We start from the raw sequence: 15,093 nt of genomic DNA on the forward strand, positions 1-15,093 counted from the left end.
GAAAAGATGCAGAACAGAAAAATGGCCTCAGCAACAGAGACTTAAGATCAGACTACAGCCGAAACGATTACAGATTAATCGATTACAGAAATAATTGTCAACTAATTTGGTAATCATTGACTCATTTAATCTTGTAGTATAATGTATTTCTAATATCGCATAAAAAAGACTGAAGTAGTTCAGTGAGAAATCTGCAGAATGTGCCAGTTTTTATATCCAATTAATTGTCAAAACAAGAAGAATCGGTTTCTAAAATAATCGTTAGTTGCAGCCATGTATTGGACATGGCGAGTCAAACACAAAGTCTTGGATAAATCTCTTGCGCAACAATTAATGACGAATAATTAATTAATAATCGATGCACTGTATTTCCAAAACAACGGATGAGCATTTATTTGGATGCTCATCCGTTGAAATAATTCATTCAAAGCTCCCTACTATCCTCAAACAGTTCTGAGAAAATGGGCTTGTTCTCAGGGGAGCAGCTGTGCATCAACTCCAGTCATTTAATGTCTTCACAACTTCATACTTCAGTCACTTGTGGTATTGTAACAAAGTGGAAGTGATTTGAAACAAATGCAACTAAGCCTCAAAGTGATCAGCTGGTGATGAGAAGGATAATATGTACAAGGCAGCTACTTCCTGAAATCTGGAGATGCAGACCTAAAAACTTCATGTGGTCTTCAGATTAGTCCAAGACCAGTGTGGAGTGGGCTTCGTAGAGTGGGTTTCCACAGCCAAACGAACAGCTGCATTCAGGCCTTAAATCATCTGGTGCAGCACACGGTGTTGAAAGCAGTGGTGTAAAGCACACAGTAACCAGAGTCTAGAGCAATGGAGACATGATAAATCTTGTCTCACTGCTTGATAATCCAATGGTTCAATCTGGGTTTGGCAGCTGCCATGAGAGCAGCTTTTCTCACTGACGGCGTTTTCCTTTCATTCATATTTGTTGGGAGGTTGATGAGTGAGTGGTGTGACAACGCAGGACAAAGCAGAATCTACTATGATAAAGTGAGTTAAAAACAGTGGAATCTCACCAGCCGAGATATTGGCTGGTGACCGTAATCGGATTATTTTAATTTTAAAATCATCTGATGCCTTGAAATTGGGCCTCTGTCTCTTTAAGAAGCTCCTGTCCTTTCTGACACTCTGTCTTCAGTATGTCATCCCAACAATGCTTCTCCATCGCCATTTACAACCGTTCTTAGAAGCGTTGCAGTTTGTGTAACGAGCTCGGCAGATGTGCAGTTCCACCTGGTGTTTGCTAATTGCTGCTGCCGCTAGTCTGGAGGAGCTGAGTGGGGAAGGGGTGGCAGAGGGATGTTCTGTCAAGCTCTGCTGGAGACTTATCCTCCAAGGCTGAGGTTTGGGTAAACACCTTTCAGGAGCAAACGTTAAGAATGGCTGTCGCAGGAAATTCAAGGATTTCTCAAACACGCATGAACGAGAAACCGTTCATGCGAGAAAGTTTGTCCCTGTTTTTTGGAACCACCTCAAGGCTGATACATGCTGGCCCAAGCCGGATATTGTGCACAAGCTCTTTGGTTGGCAGCAGACTGCATTCATTGATTGGCCCCGTCTCAACAAGTCCACAATGAGAACATAGTAGAGACGTAGGGGATGTAAGTTGAAAATTTCATGATCAAACCTTGATGTCCAGACCTTGAGGTGTGCGCTCTTCTGGTGGAAGAGCCCACACCTTCAACTGGACATTGGAACCCACCACAAAAATGTGCATGGGAAGATAGTCACCCAATGGTAGACTTTCAAAATGACATGACCGGAGCATCCACCACAGCTCCTGTGCACTCATGGCCGCTCCACCATCCCAGCCAAATTCCTGTTCACCACGCCCACATGGTGAGGAACACACTGTCAATGCAGACACACCCAACTTGGCTAGAACCAAGCGAAACACGAGCCGGCTCGACTGAGTCTTGACAATGGAGAAGTGGATTTACACAGCATTCTTTTCTCATTCTGAGAAGTTTTTCACTTTTTCGTACCAGTTAGCTTCCTAACAATGACCAAACCTTTGTACACAGTAATGATTTACACTAGGGGTCTCAAACTTAAATACTGAGGGGCTGGTGTGTTTTAGATGTGTTTCTTCTGCCTTATAACACTTGAATCAAATAATTTGGTGGCTAGAAGAACTCCCAGAAACACGACTGAATGCCATTTGGTTGAGGTGCATTGCACCAGGGATGGATCTAAATGTTACAGGACACCAGCTCATGAAGACGAGAGTCTGAGACCCAATGCTAACAAAAACAAACTCCAGCCAAGCAAGATTAAAACATTTACGTTCCGTTAAAGTAAATGCATGTTTTAATCAATGCAGTCTTAAACAATTAGGCAACTCTGCAATCCAAGAAGTTTTTTGCGATATGCATGTTGCACATTGTCCAAAACAGTCCCTCAGTGGATTGGTTGTTGATCCTTGGGAGCACATGGGGAACTGAGCGACTAATAAAACAGGACTCAAAGCCTGAGATTGGATTCGTTCAGCCCACAGGGAGATCTGGAGCAAAGCTTTGACTAAAGACAGACGGACAAACAGCATAAAAACAGTGTTACACAACAGGCCGCAGATACAGACGTGGGTGACAGGTGGGAGACTGAGGCAACGAGAGAGACAGCAACAGTGAGGAAAAGCAAAGGGAAGGATGTGAAAATTCAAAGTGTTGCATGCACAAAAATGGGAGACAGACAATTTGTCACTAATCCCGCTAGATCATGTGGTGTTATGACTGAAACACTGACTTTAGATTAAGAATAAAACTCCAGTCGGAAGTTGACGTTCACTCACAATGGGAATGAATCTCATTAATTTCAGGAATGTCATCGTTTCATTTGGGCTATTCTTAGTTTGGGCTGCAATGATTACACAGAATATGAAGATTTGAAATTATTATTGCACCTCGTCTCTCAATCTAACTGACACAGTTAATTGGGTTAATTGTGATTAATTGACCATTAAAATAATCGCCAACTAACTTGGTAATCAGCTAATTATTAATTGGAGTATACAGACTCTGTATAAGGCTATTTGCTGAAAGAACACAACTCTCAGAGCAGTAAATAAGCCAAAAAACTTTACAAATAATACACACAACTTGGATTTAAATGTATGGATACACTTCCACTAACGTGGCTTTTTTTAATAGCACTGGAGCCGCCATCAGCCTTAATGTAAGCTTTCCAAAGCCATTTTCTTGTGTGCTTGGGATCATTTTCTTTCTGGAAGACTCAAACGTTGCCATGTTTTGACCATCTGGCCCAAACTGTCTGCCTCAGCTGGAAGAAATGTCCTGTGAATGTTCAGGAACAAACCAGGAACCAGCATGGAGTGGAAACTACGACAGCAACACCAGTGTCACTGTTCACTGTGAAAACAGCTTCACATGGCCATGAGCTGAGCGGGGGGCTCCCTGCTCGATGGAAACATGCAGCTCCCCCCAGGTGGACAATCCAAATGTCCTGGAGAAAAGTATTGCCTTGAACGGAACCAAACATTAGCTGGCAAGAGTTGGGACAGAGATTGAACTCCTGACAACCTGCATGTTTAAAGGCACCGATGTGAGGCTTTCAAACTCAAGAGAGCACTTCCTGTTGTGAGACACGGTGGTGGTACCATCATGCTGAGGGTCTGGCATGCTGCCAATGGCCCTGATACGCCAAACAGCTCCACCTTAATTGAACAGCTGGACGGTTTCAGGATGGGTAAGTCATTTTTCCAACAGGAAAGTGGAATGGATAAAACAGGTCACCGTTAGGCTTCCGGGTCGGCCCTGACCTCAACCCGACCTTTTGATACAACGATAAAAAGCAGAGGCCTCGACAGGAAACCACCTACAAATCGACACAATTATTTCTAACTTGAGAATAAAACTCTTGCCTCAAAAATTACATTATATGTTGCATTATTAGTCCACAGCAGAAAAATAAATGTTACAAATAACTTAGGGTTGAAACGATTAATTGGATGAATCGATTACTGTGATAATAATTGATTAATTTAGTGATAGATTAATCATTAACTGGCTTTTGCTGACTCAAAAAAAAAACAACACACATTTGGTGGAAAAATACAACACACACAGTAATTAAGGTAAAACTGTACAAAAAAAATAAGATACAATATGTTTAAGCCAAAACTACTAGAGTGGTAAAGCTGCACCAGGTTCAGATTTACTAAAGCAATGCTACAGTATTGCATTTTAAGCTATAAAATATTTATTTTTTTATGTAAAAAAACAAAAAAAAGAACTGAATTATTTGTTTATTTGTATCATTTAATGCATTTCTAATATTGCGTTAAATGATACAAATAACCGCTTAAGTGGTTAAATGAAAGAATCGTCAGAATAATCGATAGATTAATCGATTACTAAAATAAGCGTCAGTTGAAGACCTAAAATAAATGATCAAAAAGAAATAATTCCCACAGTGAATTGAACTTTTGAACAGTGTTCTGTACATTCAGAGCCGTAGGACGACTGGGGTTGGTTACGAACACAGTCCTGTTTTCTCACGTTCACCATTCCTGCTGAATACGTTCTTCAGTCTAACAGAAAGAAAACACTTCCACCATCCTCACATTTGCTAGCATTAGTATGTTAACATATATATATATATATATATATATATATATATATATATATATATATATATATATATATATTTTAAAGCTACGTTCATTTTTTAAAAGCGGTTACAGCTCCTCAAATCAGAATCAGCGTTCCAGCCTCACTTCTCTCTCTCTCTCCCTCTCTGAACAGGAAACCGCTGCTCTGTGTTTCGGCGGAGTAACTAGATGCCATTCAATCTCCGCTTTTCTCTCCTACAACAAAAGCTGCTTGTCAATATCCCTCTCTTGTACTGTTTGCCAGCCTGGAAATAGAGAGTGATGGCACCATTTAGAGCCAAGAGTGAATACACTGTGACATAAGGCCCGACAATAGAGCAGACAGTTTCTTTTCACCAGTGACCTAAGATTAGACATCCCACCAGGAATTCCCTGCTGGAGAGATTAGTTTCTGTGATACAGGCTCGCTCCGTGTGTGTGTGTGTGTGTGTTTTGTGTTTTTGTGGTGTGTCTACATGAAACACTGGTGCAAATCTATGTTTTATACTTCACAACATGTTATTATAGATCATTTAGGCAGTCTCTGAAAGATGCCCTGTGGTTATGCAATTAATCTGATAAAAGAACGAACAAAAAAAGGTAAATCTGGGTTACAATTGTCAGAATTCATTAGATATATTCCAAATACCATGCAGACGGAGTTTCTTTAACAAAACATTAGTAAGTCATGATTTAGAAGTGTTGATAGCAATGTGAATTTCAAAATAAACGCAAAACAAATTAGAAATGCAGTCGCATTATTTACATATAAATCCATCACTTAGCATTTGATTATTTCATGTCCACATTCTTTATAAGTCAGCCTTTTAAGATGTAATGAACCTACAGCATTATATTTAAATATTTGTTTATCTAATTATCTTTTTTATGTGTAGCGGGTGTCATTAAATTATGCAATTAATAATCATTTACTACATTTCTACTCAACACGCTACACAATCTGTACTTATCTTGTCCAGTTTGATAGATCTGTTTATTTTGTTACAAGAAAATACATGTGTTTGCTGTGAATGCACTAACATAATTTCACTATTTAATTCATTGGCTTGAAATCAGGGAATGCACAACATCAGTTCATTTTATAAGTCAGCCTAATCAATCAAAGTCACATTGTAGTAATGCTAATCGGTGGGAGGCGATTAACCAATCGGATTCCAGTGAGACTCAGCAACAGCTTAGTTTATTTTATGGTGGACAGCTATGAGGGAATTATGAAATAATCACCAAATATAACATTTACAGACATGACTTCTTTCTGTATTTACAGGTGAGAAACTACATTTTGAAGAACGCAACAACCAAAATGTCTCTGATTGTGAAAATCAGTGATTTAAGCTAAAATTATAAGCTCTGTTAAGACCTGTTGTAGCTTTTTTTTTTTTTTTTTTTAAACTGGGGTTTACGTACTGACTTTTTTAAAGGAGACGTGGGAAAAAGAGCTAGCCATGGAGATCAGCAACGAGGCTTGGAGTGAAGCTTGGGAAAATGCTAAATATTTGAGTGTTTGTAATAAGGTAAAAGCTACTCAACTTAAAATGTCACATCGTGGCCACATATCACCCCGTCTACGTCACCGATTTAATCCAGACCTTTCTCCGCTTTGCCCCAAACGTAGAATAGAGGAGGGTAAATCTAACTCACTGTCTTTGTAGGAAAATTCAACAGTTCTGGTTCAGTATACAGGAAGAGTTGGACAAGATCTTTTTCCATTAGCACCGAGTGTAATCCAATGTATATGTTACTGGGAGTTACTGGGATTCTTCAGAAGAGCTGTGGAGAAACACCTGTACAGGAAATGTCTGAGCTGGATAACAGATAAGGCTCCATCCAAAACACAATGGCAACAAACTGTCCTTGAATTTGTGTTGTTGGACTTTCTAACTAGTAAATTACACAATAGAGAAAATGTGTTTCATAATATTTAGGACTCCTTTGTACTGTATACTGATCTGGATATTTCTGCTATTTTTTTCCCCACAGAGCTTTACATAATATATTGCAATAATGTGTCTTCATTTCTTTACTTATTTGTGTGTCTGAGCCGGGGTGATGTTAATGTTGATGTTACTGTGGTTGCTTGTTTTATCTGTATTAAAATACAGAAATAACCAATGGAAAAAAACAACACTAACATAACGACATGTGATTGTTACAGTATAATGACATTAAGGCGCCATAGCATCGAGGCAGCGCTGGTGAAAGCTACATGGCTAAAGATAACGGACTTGTCCCACTCAGAGCTGCAGCACAGTATTTCCTCAGAAAGGCTCCAACATGCTGTCAGGTTCAAACGAACATCACTCGGCCCAAACAGATTCATTTGTTCACGTGAATCATAAATCCTCACAGCACTGCGGGGTTTTCTGTGAAGTACCACAGGGTTCAGTCAGTTCTCTTTACTTCGCATTTGATTCCGATTGGTAAAACCATCAGACAGCACGGGATGCATTTCCACTGTTTCGCCGATAAAACTCACCTATATTCAGAAATCCCACAGAATCCGATCTGGTAAGTAGACTACAGGTATGTCTGGAAGACATAAAAAACCCTAGATGTCTGAACACTTTCTGCTTTTAAATACAAACAAGACAGAAGTTGTCGTCTTTGGAGCCGATCCTCCGAGAAGCAGACCGGTTCACCGCACTGCGTACCGTTAAGCTGGCATCTGGTAACAAATGGAGAACCTTGGTGTCATCCTTGACCACGATTTATTTAAATCCCATATAAACCAGTTTTCTAGGACCTTCCTCTGTCACCGCTACAAAATGGTGAAAGTTAGAAATATCTTGTCCTGCAGCAAAATCAGTCAACTCATCTGTTACTTTAACCTGAACTATTTATTGTAGAATAATGTACTTAAAAACTCGGATGGAAATTAAAAACAGAGATCATTGCTGTTCTTCACTGGCTCCCTGTTGAATCCACAATACTCCTGGTCACATATAAATCCCTTAATAATCAAGATTTGGTTGTTCCATGTGTTCCTATAACAGAGCGCCTCACTCTCAGTCTGCAGGACTGGTTCCTAGAGTGGGAGGCTGGTCCTTTAGTTATCAGGCTCCTCTTCTGTAGAACCAGGGCCCAGTTTTAGACTGGGCCCTGGACCAAATTTTAAACTGTTGTTTTACATAAAGCTCAAAGTTAGAGCGATTAGCTTAGGGCTAATCTGTGTTGCTGTGTTTCTCTCCTAGAGGAGGCGTCTAAATGACCGACTGCTGCCAGTGACTTTCCTCTTTCATTGACATAGAAAGTACTCCTGGATCAGCGCTTCTCTGCGTGTGAACGTTTCGTCTTCTGAAACAGACCCAGGTGCCTGCAGCAGATGGAGGTTCAGCATCTTCCTGTTAGAGGGGATTTCTCCTCCCCGCTGTTTCTACATGCATGCTCAGTATGAGGGATCTCTGCAAAGTTAAGGACTCAATGCGACTGACTGTTGCTCCAACTGAGGAGGATCGATGGCTGTTATAGCGACTCGATACAATCTGACGGGTTTCCATACTCTTTGACCAATCCGAGTGATAAAATGAACTTTTCTGCATTGCTTAGTAGCTGAAATTGAGTTTGAATATGCATGTAATTGACTCTAGATCCATCAGAACGACCGAACTGACGACATGTATGTAGAAATTGGACGTTTTTCCTAAAGTAAGGTAAGGCAAATTTTATTTATATTGCACATTTTCAGCAACAAGGCAGTTCAAAGTGCTCTACGTGAATTAGGAACAAAATCACAAAAGAAAAACGTTAAGAACGCCACAATTTATAAACTAATAGGAGTTAATCTGGATAAACTAACAGAAAAGAAAAGTAAGATTTGCCGTTTTAATCTAATTGCAATGCTTTAAACCCCTTAACTATCAAGAGGACAAAATGTTTTTGAGGTGACAGTTAAGAGGTTAATTAATTATTTCATGTATTTACTTGTTAATTACATTTTGCTATACAATGTAAACAACCTGCTGCATATTTTTTTTGTTTTATTCCAATTTTATGTGATTTTCAGTTAAATAAAAACTCAAAATAGAAATCTAGACGACATACAAGCACCTGTCGCTTGACTGTGGTTACCCAATCAGAAGAGATTTCAAGCCTGCATAAATGCCAGACGTCTGTCTGTTTGCCGTCTCTCTCTGGGGTTTGCAACCTTCCACAGAAGTTCGCGGACGCAGCGAAACGAGCACTCGCGCAGTCCACTGAAGCCCACCGCAATAACCCGTCTAAGAACAGTAAATCCAGCCGGCCCTCACCTCATCGACGGCAAAATCTCAGCTCACACCGCCCAGCAGCGGCGTCAGAACACAAACACAACCAGAGCGCGAGCCAAAGAGAGAGCTAAAACAAAATCCACGAGAGGGCCACGACCTTGTCTGCATCTAAACAAGCTTATCAAACACACCAGCTTTCTGACAGTCGCACATCTAAGCCCTCTCTCCAAATGTAATTTTATCTGGTGATCCTTGAGCTGTCGGCATCCATTTATGTTGTTATTATGCACATTGCAAACAGTCGTCTGCAGCGAGGGTTTCAAAATCCATTTGTTACATCTGAAGATTAACGGTCCTAATCTCGGTGGCACAAGCATGCATGATTCAAAAATACGTCTGCAGAGCCGTGCCCCAGAATGTCAAGACCACACAGATCCCTACGCAAAACCTCCGTTTGGTGTAATTAGGATTTTAAACGAAGAGGGTGATCCACGTTCCCTAAATACATCTGCTGAAAGCTCCTAATATAGAGCATGTGATTTATTTTCAGATACTAGGAAATGTGGAGTGACACCCAGAACGTTTAAAAATAAAACCTGCCTACACTTCAGGTGCTCCAATCTGAGAGTTATATTCTGATCTCTGCTTAATTTTGACTGGATTAAGGGGTCGGATAACATCGTTCAGCTCCGTCTAATCATGCACTGACCCCGGCCAGACCTGATCAGTGCACACACTAGGCATGGTTCAAGTGCTTTTTTTGTGATGACATCGCAACGCAAAAACAACTCTGAAGATGATCTTATGCATCTGTCAGCTGGCTTGGCATTTTAAGTGAGTTCATTCTGCAACCTGGTGAGGAAATCAGAGGTAAGCAGCCACTTACCTTTCAGTTTCTCAATTGCACTCTGCCCTGCTCTCTCGGCCACCTTCCCGTCCTCCCTCTGGTAGCAGTCGTCCAGGAACTGGGCAGTAGCTTCGGACAGATGAACCTTCCCCGCCATGCCCAGCTGCTCCATCAAGTTCGCCAGATTGACGTCGTTCGACCACACGTCAAACTTGAACCTCTTCATTCCCAGGATCCCACACAGCACGGTGCCCGTGTGGACGCCGACCCGCATGTTGACCGTCTCGCACGTCTCCTGGCAGAACTGCTCAATGGCCTGGATCATGCCCAGTCCCATCTCGACACAGCAGTACGCGTGGTCCGGTCTGGGATCGGGGCACCCTGCCACGCAGTAGTAGCAGTCTCCCAGCGTGCTGATCTTCTCGCAGCAGGTCAATTCACAGAGTCTGTCAAAACGACCAAACAGGTCGTTGAGGAGGCCCACCAGGGCCGGCGCCTTCTTGTTGGCAGACATTTTTGTGAAGCCCACAATGTCGGCGAAGAGGATGCTGACAGGCTCCATGCGTGTCATGTTAAAGGGCCTGAATATTATCTGTCCTCGGGGTATCGAGGTCTTTTTACGTCTGTGATTGCTATGAGGGTTATTCTTTGAACTTATAACACTTTGGCTTTGTAGAGCTCCTCCGCTCCCGCCGCTGCCCACTGCCACAGCCGAGGCAGAGCAGGCGCCGGAGGAATACCTCTTGCCCGAATTCTCGCCGCCGCCCTCATCGTCGCCTTGCTTCATCAGCTCGTCTGCAACTCGTCTCGGCATGACCGAGTGGATCATCCTTTCCTTCAAGGCCTTCTCCACCTCCAAGTCTTTGCCGTGCATTATGGCTTGGCCCACTTTAAGAAAGGTGCTGCGGGATCTCACCTCAGACATGACAAAAAGATGAATGCCAATGACGTGCGCGCACAGGTGGAGTAGACCCTTGCCCGGGCCAAGCCAGAGGAGCGTGTTTTGCAAACTTGACACCTGTCCAGTGGCTTCATAATTCCTCTCAAGCAGTGGCAGCCATCCTAACGCCTCAAATAAGACAGAATACAGGAGGCCCAGCATCACTGAGGCATACAGACGGACATGGAGGACGCTGTATACCAATAGCAGGACCTCGATGCAGAGGGAAAAGGTGCCAACAGGGGAGATGCAGGACATCCGAGGCGGAATTTCTTTGTTCAGAGAGGTGTACGATGCGTTTGCTTTGGCAGCCCAGTCATAGGTAGCAGTTTGCATCTGTGGAGCCAAAGTGATGGCAAATGTAAGGACTATTAGCAGCAGGGAGGTCTGGTTGTACAGCCACATGTACGGCTTGGTGAAGGTGAACAAAAACAAAAGCACCAGCAAGGCCAGAAAGGAGGCAGTGGGGGCGAGGAAGGTCACAGGACGACAGCGGTCACTGTTCACCCCAAAGTACACCCCCCAGAGTAGGGAAGCCACTGCCAGGTAGAAGAGGACATAGCGGAATCGCCTCTGCTTCTGTGGAAAGCACCTTTCCTGGCAGGCATCCTCCAGGACAGAGGAGTCAAACTTGGGGTCCCAGCACTGGGCGGCGGAGCGTTCAAACAGCGGAGGGGCCTTCTTCTGCACATGGGAAGTGTAAGTTATGACGGGTCTGGAGTCTGCTGAGCTGCAACTGGAGGAGATGCTGTACTTGTGGAGGGCAGGTTTCACTTTACTGGCACCCCCTCCTCCTCCACCGCCTCCTCCCACTCCTCCTTCACTCTTTGCAACCCGAAGTGGTTCATGATGCTGTTGCTGCTGCATCCGGGTGGAATTATTGGCAATCCGCACCGTGATGGCGCCATCACCCCTGGCTGAGTCGCAGCTCACCTCCGTGCCGTGCATAAGAAGCTGCCTGTGATGTTGCAGAGTGGCCATGTTGACTAGTGCTGACGAGCGGAGGCGATGGGAGATGGGAGTGGGGTAAGCGGGGGTAGAGGCGGTGGGAGGGGGAGGGGGCCGGTCACTGAGGTGTTGAATCAATCCGTAATTTACTCTGGTGCCGCCGAGTCAAATCAGGGAAGGTGGAGGAGGACAGACACTGACACGGGAGGCAGAACAAGAAAAAAAAAAAAAAAAAGGTTTTTGTCGGAAAATTAACACTGAAGGAGGAGTGGGAGGGGGGAAGGGGGACAAACGAGTCGGCTACGCGCAGTCACTCACATTAAGACGCTCACAGAACACCATTATCCGAGCCGCAGCTTCGCCTTTGCGTCAGTACTCGCGTTGCACGCATCCCTCTCCACAGAGGCTGTCCGGTGTGCTCTCCAGCTGCGGTGCAAACAATCTCATCATCCCGTCTCCTGCCTCCTGGACTCGGCATCCTTCTCGGCAAGCTGCTGCTGCTGGTAGCGGTGCAACAGATTCCTCTTCTTCAAATGTGCACGACTGGCGATTATCAGCCACTGAATGTGCGCAATTGGAAAGTTTCTCCCATCGTTGCTTAACTGGGTTGTTTGAATGAGGAATAATAATAATGATGATGATAATAATAGCCGTCAACAGTTGGTTACAAAGGTTGTACTGTTCTGCATAACTCCACTATTTATGCTCCTTTTTCCACGAATAAAATACTACATGTACGAGCAGCAACCGGTGCTACGAAGAAAAAATATATATAAAATTGCACTTATTTGAAATAATACAGACGCATAATAATAATAACAATAATAATAATAATAATTAATAGCTTATCAAAAGAGAACGGCGACCTTAAACGGATGTAAAGTCTTAAAGCAGTTAATTAAAAAGTGTGCGAGCTGTAATTACCTCCCACTGCATCCACTCTAATGAACGGCTCAGTGCGCGAAGGCTTTCCATTTCTCATTCCCAAGATTCCCCTGCCATCTTTATTGCAGCAGCCCATCTCCATTTTATATTATTATTATTATTATTATTTATTTATTTTTTGCAACAAAAAGCGAGGTTTTTTTTTTGGGGGGGGGGTTATTTTTTTTTTGGACACCCGACTCACAGAGGAGGCCCCTGACAGCCAGGCCTATTCCCACGGATGCAGCCCCGTCCTTTCCTGAACTCTCAGCTCCGGATCTCCTCTGTTTATTCCCTCCCCTCTTTCTCTCTCTCTCTTTCTCTCCGCTTTTCCCAAAGAGAGGGTCTCAGGGTCTGCCCCCTTCCTCCCCCCTTTTCAAAGACGCATGATCCGCACTAGTAAAAGAAAGGGGGGGAAAATAACTCTCCATGCACTGCCCCGGTTCTTTTTCTTTTTTTTTTCTTTTAGCCTGTGTTCTGCCTCTGCTGGGAGTGTCTGCAACTTGTTGCGCGCAGTTGGCAAAACATACATGCAGCTACGGGGAACGGCTTCGCTTTGGACCAGGCTGGGCTATAAATAGTGATGATCAAAACTCTTGCAAATAACACCACCCCGCTGCATGTAAAAACGGGAATACTGTTTTTTTCTTTCTTTCTTGAACTTCTTCCTAGAAGCACGAGGATTGCTTAGGCTAAAAATGTTATGGTAAAGCCTCCACCCCCCATCTCAAAGCCTCCCAACTCCCAAACTTTTCTTTCTCTTTCTCTCTCTCTCTTCCAGGCCGTATTTCCTGCGTTTGGAGCGGAGACCCAGTTAGGAGTCTCTGCTTATTTGGAGATGAGGCTGGATTTCCTCCTCTCGCATTCCCTTGGAGCAAAGACGGGAGAAAATCCACAGAGCGGCTCTCTGGCTCTTGGTGATCCTCGTTTGGATTATCCAGAAAGAAAGAAAGGGGAAAAAAAACACTCTCCTTATCTCCAGATCGCAAGCAATTCCTCAGGTCTGGGTAGCACTAGTTTTCGCTGGCATGCATGTGTCCAACAAACACAACGCTGTGCGCTCCGGCGGTGGTGCGTCCTCTTCCGTCCGTTCGGTGGCTGGTTGCCACCCTTTCACTCCCCCCCTCCACACCTCCGCCCCTCCCTGTCTTAGCTCTCGGACGTAGTTAGGGTCTGGATAGAAACAAAAAAGACAGACGGCTGTCTGTTTCTCCGTCTCGTCCGGGCGACAGAAAGCTCCTCACTCTTGTAACTGCCACCATCTTCACTGCAAGTGGGTCGGAAATCCTTCCCCAGCTGGTTGGCCAGACCAGGCAGTCGGCGAAGTTAACTGTGGTCCTCAAGAACACTACTTCCGGTTTGGGGGCCTATATATTAAAATAAAATAAAATAAAATAAAATAAAATAAAATAAAATAAAATAAAAGACGACTTAGAATTAGTACATTCAGAGAAATAATATGTTTAACCAGTGGTATTCTACAGGTTCATCATGATCGAAATGTATTTTAGTAGTTCAGTCGTGGCGTTCTGTTCTTGAAAACGTCAATATTCAGTTTGTCAGAAAATTTGATGATTACGTCACACCAATGAAAAATTACCTTTAGGAGTGAAAAGTTATTTTGTGAGCATGACCAAGACAATCATAAGAAAGACTCACAATTAAAAATATACCATAGCTCAGATTTTAATACTACTAGTAAAAAATAAATAAATACTGTATTTGTTTCTCATTTCATTACAGTTTAGATTTTCTGCTTTTCAACATATTCTTAAGTGGATTTAGGTCTGAACATTCAATGAGCGGTCCCAACTGATAAATATGCTCATGATCTGGACCTTTCAACATACAGACAGTCTGTATGTTGACTGGAGTTATACAATTAATAATTAATAATTAGCCACTGCTGAGATTTGGGGTTGTTGTGCTCACGAATGGACGATTACGCTCATGTATATGGAAATATGAAATGAAGCCAATAATGGTGGTGAGTATTGTAAATAAAACGGTTTAATGTTGAATGTTAATGTTAAATCTAGAGCTTGAATGTACAAGTTGCTTTAGTCCTAATCGGGTTAAAATGTAACTACAAGCCATGACAGACTCCGCCCTTTTAGCAACCAATAAACAAATGAACAAATGTCTGTAAAAGAAAAAAATAGTATAACCAACAACAACAACAAAAAGAAAATAAGCAAAGTAAACTGCGTTTACTATTTGACTTTCAAATCAATGTTAAAAAGCAACATGCTTTTAATTTGAAGGCCAAACTCAACTTCTGATCTCTATATGCTTCCCTTTGTTTGACTTGACATCTTGTTGTCAATATTACCTGTAAATGCAGCTTTGGGCATTTGGATCATTGGCTAGCACCTTTTTTTTTTTTTTTTTTAGTTCGTATCGCCCACATTGCATTAAGTGTCAGTGGCTACGAAAAAAAACGTCTCTCAGTTTTGTTTTTTTCTTACTTTTTAGTGAACACTGTTCTTTTCTATATCACAAAATGTCAGAAAAAAAGTATTCACAAACATAGAGAGACCGACAGGTTTGACATTTGTAGAACCTTGTAGGTCCA

At 42.8% G+C, this 15,093-nt stretch overlaps 1 protein-coding gene across 2 annotated transcripts in view; it reads right to left on the bottom strand.

The window, feature by feature from the left end:
• The window catches only part of adcy9a (adenylate cyclase 9a), a 46,301-nt gene extending 32,175 nt beyond the window's left edge, over window positions 1-14,126 (bottom strand). Inside the window, exons 1-2 of one of the 2 annotated variants that reach the window (XM_088009958.1) lie at window positions 11,913-14,126; window positions 9,746-11,790 (exon numbers count right to left, since the gene is read on the bottom strand). In XM_088009958.1, the coding sequence (XP_087866084.1) occupies window positions 9,746-11,627 (1,882 nt within the window). In that variant the 5' untranslated portion in view covers window positions 11,628-11,790; window positions 11,913-14,126. Of the gene's footprint in view, window positions 1-9,745 lie in introns of both variants that reach the window. The other variant, XM_088009965.1, reaches the window with a different exon arrangement.
• Window positions 14,127-15,093: the final 967 nt, after the last annotated feature.

Source organism: Poecilia mexicana, unplaced genomic scaffold (assembly GCF_051168715.1).
Source record: "Poecilia mexicana isolate PSO_F unplaced genomic scaffold, ASM5116871v1 scaffold_2, whole genome shotgun sequence".
Lineage (NCBI taxonomy): Eukaryota > Metazoa > Chordata > Actinopteri > Cyprinodontiformes > Poeciliidae > Poecilia > Poecilia mexicana.